The sequence below is a fragment of the Danio aesculapii genome, chromosome 24 (genome assembly GCF_903798145.1).
Source record: "Danio aesculapii chromosome 24, fDanAes4.1, whole genome shotgun sequence".
In the NCBI taxonomy this organism is placed as follows: domain Eukaryota; kingdom Metazoa; phylum Chordata; class Actinopteri; order Cypriniformes; family Danionidae; genus Danio; species Danio aesculapii.
Window position 1 is genome coordinate 28,268,281 of NC_079458.1, and position 9,200 is coordinate 28,277,480.

At 35.5% G+C, this 9,200-nt stretch overlaps 1 protein-coding gene across 1 annotated transcript in view; it reads right to left on the minus strand.

Moving 5' to 3' along the window:
- Positions 1-6,976: 6,976 nt before the first annotated feature.
- Positions 6,977-9,200, minus strand: part of acad11 (acyl-CoA dehydrogenase family, member 11) — a 104,114-nt gene continuing 101,890 nt past the window's right edge. The window contains exon 20 of the mRNA XM_056450163.1: positions 6,977-7,804. Within this exon, the coding sequence (XP_056306138.1) occupies positions 7,690-7,804 (115 nt within the window). The 3' untranslated portion in view covers positions 6,977-7,689. The remainder of the gene's footprint in view (positions 7,805-9,200) is intronic.

Here is a 9,200-nt window from a genome sequence, read left to right on the forward strand (position 1 = left end):
GATTTTGCTGGTGCAATCACTGATCTTTCACATGGTGACCACCTCATAAATCTCCCACAAAATCTTTCACTCACTATGCCCCCTGGTTGACTCCTGATCTTCGCCAGATAAAATCTAAAGGCAGGCATCTAGAATGCCTTTGTAAATGATCTAGTCTTAAAGTACACAGAAAATGTATAATGACATGTTCTTCTTTTCAAAGGTGATCGTCTTTATAAAGGTGCCAAAAAATGAGAGATCTCCAGTTTCATTTACAAATCTCATTCCTCAACATGTTTACTTGACCCCATACCAACTCACATCGTAAAAGTCTGCCTTCCTTTTCTTTCCCCTCACATAACATGTATTGTTTCTACCTCTCTTAGCTCTGGCATGGCTCCATCATCTTTCAAAACAGCTGCAATAACCCTAGTTCTTAAGAAACCTGCTGCAGACACTTACAATTTTAATAACTTCCATCCTACTTCAAATCTTCCTTTCATTTCCAAAATCCTTGAAAAAGCAGTTCAGGTTCAGCAAAATGTCAGTAATAATAAATTATATGAGTGATTTATCAATTCATGATTCTTGTTTTACTTGTCTGCAGCTTTTGCTACCATCTCATACTATCTTGTTGAACCATTTATCTTCTATTGGCATCTCTGGTATACCTCTTCCTTGGTTTACTTCTTATCTTTCCAACTATTTTCCAATACACACACACACATCCCACTGCTACAAGTGTGATATTAAGTTTTTACAACAGTTCGACGGCATAATAGTGTATATAAAAAAGAAAATCAAACACGCTGAGTCTAAAAATTATTTTGTAAGAGGAACTACTTTCTTCCGCCATTCATTCACATCTGCAGCTGACGTCAGGACAGCTGAAACTGATGCTATTTCATAAACGTCACTTTAGAGCTAATATTTGAATGATTCTCTAGCGTAATGTCTAAACTGATGACAAAGCAGGTGATTTTGCTCACATTTCAAGGTTATAAGGCTGAACGGCATGAAATGTCATCAGTCTAGACATTTCCCAGTATTTCTTTGTTGCAATCGACAAATCAAAATAATTAACCATGAAAAAGGCAAAGTAAACACTACTAGATTACTATGGTATAAATACAGCACTACAACATACAAAAGAGAGAGATCGACTTAGAATGTCACTTACCTGTTTTATAATGATTTGATCAGCTGTAGTTTGAAATTATGTTGAGTTTTTCTCCTCAAAGAGCTTATTATGCGGTCTCTGTTGCCATTTTGTGGTGGAACATCAATGACAGGCAGATGGATGCCGACATGCTCTAGCTCCGAAATTATAAGTATTTAAAATATGCACTGTCCTTATAAATAAACTGCATAGTTGCAATCTAAACAACTACATTCTTGCATAAAAAGCCTTAAAAGTACATTATGTTGTCCAACAGCAGCAATATTTGTCAAACTGTAGTGAGTTTATTGATCTGTTGTCACTCTATGAGTAATACAGAATGGTGAGGAGAGTGCTGTTATTGATCAGCCAATCAGATTCGAAAACTAGACAGAACTGTTTTGTGTATATACATATATATACATATATACATATATACACATATATACATATATATATATATATATATATATATATATATATATATATACATATATATACATATATATACATATATATACATATACATACATATACATATATATATATATATATACACACACACACACACACACACACACACACACACACACACACACAGTCGAAGTCAGAATTATTAGCCCCCCTGAATTATTAGCCCCCGTTTATCTTTTTCCCCAATTTCTGTTTAAGGGAAAGAAGATTTTTTTCAACACATTTCTGAACATAATAGATTTAATAACTCATTTCTAATAACTGAATTATTTTATCTTTGCCATGATGACAGTAAATAATATTTTACTAGATATTTTTCAAGACACTTATATACAGCTTAAAGTGACATTTAAAGGCTTAACTAGGTTAATTAGGTTAACTAGGCAGGTTAGGGTAATTAGGCACGTTATTGTATAATGAAGGTTTGTTTTGTAGAATATCAAAAAAAATTGCTTAAAGGGGCTAATAATTTTGAATTTTGAACTTAAAATGGATCTAAAAAAAGTTTAAAACTGCTTTTATTCTATCCGAAATAAAACAAGTAAGACTTTCTCCTGAAGAAAAAATATGATCAGACATACTGTGAAAATTCCCTAGCTCTGTTACACATCATTTGGGAAATATTTTAAAAAGAAAAAAAAAATTGAAAGGGGGTCTAAAAATTCTGACTTCAACTGTGTGCGCGTGTGGCAACGCAGTGGCACAGTAGGTAGTGCTGTCGCCTTACAGCAAGAAGGTCGCTGGTTCGGCCGCGGCTGGGCTGCGTTTCTGTGTGGAGTTGCATGTTCTTCCTGCGTTCGCGTGGGTTTCCTCCGGGTGCTCCGTTTTCCCCCACTGTCCAAAGACATGCGGTACAGGTGAATTGGGAAGGCTAAATCGTCTGTCGTGTATGAGTGTGTATGGATGTTTCCCAGAGATGGGTTGCGGCTGGAAGGGCATCCGCTGCGTAAAAACGTGCTGGAAACGTTGGCGGTTCATACCGCTGTGGCGACCCCGGATTAATAAAGGGACTAAGCTGAAAAGAGAATGAATGAATGAATATATATATATATATATATATATATATATATATATATATATATATATATATATATATATATATATATATATATAAAACCCATCCCTTTTCTCTTTTCAATGTGTCAAGGTTCTATCCTTAGTCCTCTGCTGTTTCTTATCTATCTTCTCACACTTTATAATGTAATTTCTGAATTTAGTATTAACATTGTTATGCTGATGTTATACAGCTTTATTTATCCACTAAACCATTCTTCTACCTGATAATCTAACCCCATTAATACATGGTTCTCTGTACATATTCTTAAACTCAACGGCAGTAAGACAGAATCTCTCCTTATAGGAACTTACTTCCAGTCTTTCCAGGTCTCTGTAATTTCTTTTATCTACCCCGGTTTCTCCTTCCCCTCGGGTTAGGAAATTGGGGGTTATCTTTGACAGCACTTTCATTTGAAACATATTAACGTTTGAAACACATTAGGTCTTGTTACTTTAATCTTCATAACATTACCTCACACACACACAGTACTGCCATTCTTGTCGAGTCAGTTGCAACCTCCCATATTAATTACTGTAACTCTCTATATGATGAATTTATAAATAACTTACCTGATCTTTCTCTACTTCGAAATGCACCCGCAAACGCAAATGACCTTGATGTAGTAACCAGCAGTATGGATGCCATCTTTACTAGCACTTTAAATACTGTGGCACCCATCAAACTAAAAAAGGCTAGAGAGAATAAAACTAGACCGTGGTATAATAGTCATACCCGCGCTCTCAAAACAGCAACCCGTGCCCTGGAACGTAAATGGTAAAAAACTAATTTAGAAGTCTTTAGAATTGCATACAAAGACAGTATGTCCAGCTATAGGAGGGCTTTAAAATCTGCCAGGGCTGAGCACCTCCGCAAACTGATAGAAAATAATCATAACAATCCTAGATTCTTATTTAACACCATCGCTAAATTAACAAATAATCTGTCATCTTTGGAACAAAACGTTCCACCGCAAATTAGTAGTGATGACTTCATGAATTTTTTCAGTGATAAAATAGAAGGCTTTAGGCAGAAAATAGGAGATATTAAACTTTCTGCACCGCCTTATACTTCAGATCCAGTAAACACGCCTCTGAATCTAAATAACCTACAGTGCTTTAAAATCATAGAACAGGAAGAGCTAGACAAAATTATAAATAGCTCTAAATCAGCTACGTGTATATTGGACCCAATTCCGACAAAGTTACTGAAAGAATTGCTACCTGTTATAGGAGAACCTCTTCTTAACATTATCAACTCTTCTTTATCTTTAGGCCATGTTCCAAATCCTTACAAGTTAGCTGTTATTAAACCTATTATTAAGAAACCACAACTGGAACCCAGCAACTTAGCTAATTATAGGCCTATTTCAAACCTTCCATTTAGATCTAAAATACTAGAAAAAGTTGTTTCTGCTCAATTATGCTCCTTTCTGCAGACCAACAATGTTTTTGAAGTGTTTCAGTCAGGTTTCAGAGCTCATCACAGTACAGAAACTGCATTAGTGAAAATAACCAACGATTTACTCTTAGCTGCTGACCAAGGGTGCATCTCGCTATTAGTTCTACTCGATCTTAGTGCGGCATTTGACACCATTGACCATGGTATCCTTATTAATCGCTTAAAGTCTACAGGTGTCCAGGGACATGCCCTACAATGGTTTAAATCATACTTATCTGACCGTTACCAGTTTGTAAATATAAATGGACAGCCTTCACAAATCAGCCCAGTAAAATACGGGGTGCCTCAAGGATCAGTTTTAGGCCCTTTACTGTTTACAATATACATGCTACCCCTGGGAGACATTATTAGAAGACATGGGATCAGCTTTCACTGCTATGCAGATGATACTCAATTATATATTTCAACTAAACCTGACGAGACGTCTAATCTGTCCAAGCTAACTGAGTGTATTAAAGATGTTAAAGACTGGATGACCAACAATTATCTTCTCTTAAACTCAGACAAAACAGAATTATTACTTATTGGGCCTAAATCCTGTACACAGCAGATCTCACAACTCGACCTACAATTAGAGGGATACAAAGTTAGCGTTAGTTCTACTATAAAAGATCTGGGTGTCATATTAGACAGCAATTTAACTTTTAAAAATCATATTTCCCATGTCACAAAAACTGCTTTCTTTCATCTGAGAAATATCGCTAAGTTACGAAGTATGCTATCCATCTCAGATGCAGAAAAGCTAGTCCATGCCTGTATGACTTCTAGGCTGGACTACTGTAATGCTCTGTTTGCTGGCTGCCCAGCATCCTCTATTAACAAACTTCATTTAGTACAAAATGCAGCTGCCAGAGTTCTAACCAGGTCTAGAAAATTTGATCACATCACCCCAATTTTATCCTCCTTACACTGGCTGCCTGTTAAGTTTCGTATTGATTTTAAAATATTGCTTCTTACATATAAAGCTTTAAATAATCTAGCTCCTGTTTATCTAACCAATCTTGTGTCTCGCTACAATCCAACTCGCTCTTTAAGGTCTCAAAACTCAGGGCTTCTGGTAGTACCTAGAATAGCAAAGTCGAGTAAAGGAGGTCGAGCCTTCTCATTTATAGCTCCTAAACTCTGGAATAGCCTTCCTGATAACGTCCGAGGCTCAGACACACTCTCCCAATTCAAAACTAGATTAAAGACCTATCTGTTCAGTAAAGCATACACTTAGTGCACCACTTAGGGGGCTTCCACACAGGTTATGCATCTTGCTGATATACACTGTGAACATCAGCTACGCTAATTATTTTCTTTATTCTCCATTTCCACCTCGGGATACTCTTCCCGAGGCCCTCAGACTATGCAGAGTCACTGATTAGATCCAAGACCAACGACGAGATGATCCCAAGGTTTCCATATCCTGGACCTGGCCGAATCCTGAGCAACTACTGCGATGGTCATGGAAGAGTGGAGAACATTAGACTGTTTCCTGTGACGATCCAGAGACAGACGAGTCTTCGCTGAGGCCAGCTTCCAGCCTCCGCCACTGAGACTGCAGCTCTGCACAAGACGTTTGGCCAGCGGAGAAATTAAAATGGTCATGCCCAACTGAGCCTGGTTTCTCTCAAGGTTTTTTTTCTTCACTTCCGCCTTTAGTGAAGTTTTTTTTTTCCCTCTCCGCTGTCGCCACTGGCTTGCATGGTTCAGGATCTGTAGAGCTGCGCATCGTTGGATTTACTCTTCAGTATTTGGACTATCAGTAGTGATTATTAAACCACACTGAACTGAGCTAAACTGAACTGAACAAACACTACAAACTGAACTACACTGTTCCTATTTACTGTGACCTTTTATGTGAAGCTGCTTTGACACAATCTACATTGTATAAGCGCTATACAAATAAAGGTGAATTGAATTGAATATGGTTTATCATATAAATCTCTCCATAAGCGTTAGTTGATTCAGAATGCTGCTGCCGTATCATAACCTGGACTCTACTATCGTCTTTTCAATGTTACCCCAATTCTCCAACAGCTTCATTGGCTTCCCATCAAATTCGAAATTAAGATAAAAAATTTATATATTATATATTTATATCTGAAATAATTAAGAAATTTAAGATTAACCTTAATCTCTCAGATCTCATTCAACCCTATACTCCCTCCTGAACCCTTCGCTCTTCTTCACTGGGTCTCCTCCTCACACCACTGCTCATTTAACTATGAGTCACAGAGCCTTTGGCTGTGCTGCTCCTCATCTTTGGATTTCTCTCCAAGCTAATTTGTGGGATTTAGATTCATTATCCCAATTTAAAGCTCATATGAAAACCCACTTATTTAGATTTACTTGTTTTACATGATTACTGCTTTATAATATTATTGTTATTCTATTTTTGTCATTTTGTAACCATTGTTTTTTTTTATAGTTTATTTATTGTTTTTTTTATTTATTAATTAATTTATTTATTTATAAAGTGCCTTAAAAATAAAACTATAATTAAAACTATTAAAACTAAAAATTAAAACTTTTAAAACTAAAAAATAAAACTATTATTATTATTATTTATTCATTCATGTTCCTTTGGGTTAGTCCATGATTTATCGGGGGTTACCACAGCTGAATGAACCTCCAACTACTCTGGCATATGTTTTACTTAGAGGATGGCCTTCTACCCATAATGCAGTACTGGGAAACACCCATACACTCTCTCATTCACACACACTCCTACACTATGGCCAATTTAGTTCATCTATATAATAATAATAATAATAATAAATGGAGACTGTGTTTCATTCTTAATAAAGCAAGATTTTATTATTGGATGTATGTATACAAAATAAGAAAGTCAAATTTCATTATTGGAATGGTAAAATTAGCCATTTATTTAGCCAGGAGAGAAAAAGAGAAAATGGATTAATTAAATTAAATGCATTGTGTTGAATGAGAACAAGATAAGGTATAGCAGTAATTTTAGTTTGTAAATGAGCAAATTTACTTTCAATTAGAGATTAAATTATATAATATTTAATGTTATTTTACACCATTCAGTGTTAAATAGACAAGTTGTGGTTTTCTGTATTATGGAAAGAAGAAATTGCTTGCTTTTTCTCCTTCAAGGAACACTGCTAATATCCAAACATTTTCTTCAGAGTCTTCAAAAGAAGAAGTTTTGATGGATCAACATGAAGAGTCAATGCTTAAGGTTTATGTATTGGGTACCCCAAAAAATATTTTGCTGCTCAAGTATCCAATTATTTGTTCTTCTTCTCCATAATGAAGTAGTGTGTTCTTAGTTATTTGTACACATGTACAAGTTATCATCAGTTCTGCACACCCAAAGACATTACAATAAATGAAGGGAAATCTATACAGTTTTACTGCATCCCTAATTTGATGAAACACAAATGGGATTTTAAAGCACATGTCTTACAGTAAAGTCACATTTCAACTAAAGACACTAATTTTCTAAACATTTTGTATTATTTATGTACTTAAATTGTGTAAGTTAATAGTATTTTTCCTTATTGCAGACATTTTCTGTAAATAACTGAGACGTTTGTGGCAGATTTAGGAATCAGAGTTTAGCTTGGGCTCGTCTCTGTTGATCTCTGAGCTCCTGGAGAGCAATGGAGGACAAATGAACCTCATCAGGGCCATCAGCTATGCGTAGAGTCCGTGCATAAGCATACCTGCATTAACATATAGGAAAAAAATGCTTTTAATGTGATAAATGTATTATGTTGTTATAATCATTATGGGTAAAATCTGTGCTTTTACAATGTAAACTACATGTATTCTATTTTCTATGATTATTACTAGTAACGATGTAATTACACTATTAACTCTAGAATTGACAAAACAATATCAATCAATATCAACAGGAAAAACAATATTTCATATACATAAACACAAAATAACACATTAGTACAGTGGTTCTCAAACTTTTTACACAAAGTACCACCTCAGAAAAAATAGTCTCTCCAAGTACCATCATAATGATCAGCATTAAAATACAGTAGCATAGTAGCCTTAATTAATCAGTTACAGTTCAAAAAACGAGGCAGTTATTCCTATTAAGAATGTCTATTGTTGTCAACTACTTTAAACGTTATAAATACAGTTTAAACATTAACACTGTACTGTGCTTACAGATAAAGAAAACTTCAATGTTTAAATTAAAAGAGAGTAAAAATGAAACTGTTATTTTCAATTAAAAAAAAAAAAACTAAACAAACAATAGACTTGGGTAAGGTTTACGGGTGCTCCGTCTATTGCCGAGTTCAGACTGCATGAATTTCAAAGTAGTCATGTCACAGATGTTTTCACACTGCATGACTATCAGGGCTAGCGTTTTGCCACTGCTCATTTCACACGGCATGGTTTGAATTGCCTACAGCTCCAGATATTTAGCATGCCAAATATCTCACGGGCATCTGCGACTTATCTGCGATTCTCTGAGTTCGTGTCTTTGATAGTTCACACTGTATGATTGTTACTCGCGTGAACGAGCACGGATTTGCCTGTGATTTCAGGCATTTGTCTGCGATTTCTCAAAACCAGTCAGCGAGTCAAAATCGGGGCTAAAATCATGCAGTCTCAACTCGGCATTTGTCCACAGATACTAACTTGAATTACATTCTTCCTCTCCAAGCCTTAAGCATGGCAAAGACACTTGAGTCTATGCTTTGTGTCTCACGCCATTTGAATCACATCTAAAATAATTGGCCAAATCTGATGTAACAAAATAAATCGAAACCCACACCGCTATTTACAAAACAAATAAACTTCAAATCGTCACCTTAGAATTATAAGGTTCTATCTGCGTTCTAAATGATTTTGAGATACTGAGCTTCAAAGTTTTTGCATTCTATATAGCAAACAACGTGTGTGTTCTCAGTGTGTTCTTGTGTGTTCTTAACAGTTCTCTTTCATACATTAACATGACAGAGACCCTAAGGTCTCTCTAAATGTAAACTATCAAAGTTCTCTTACATTTGCAAACTGGAGTAAAATAACCACGGTAAATGCAGATAGAACCTTCTAATTCTGAAAAGTCATTTTCCACTTGGAATTATAAGGTTCTAT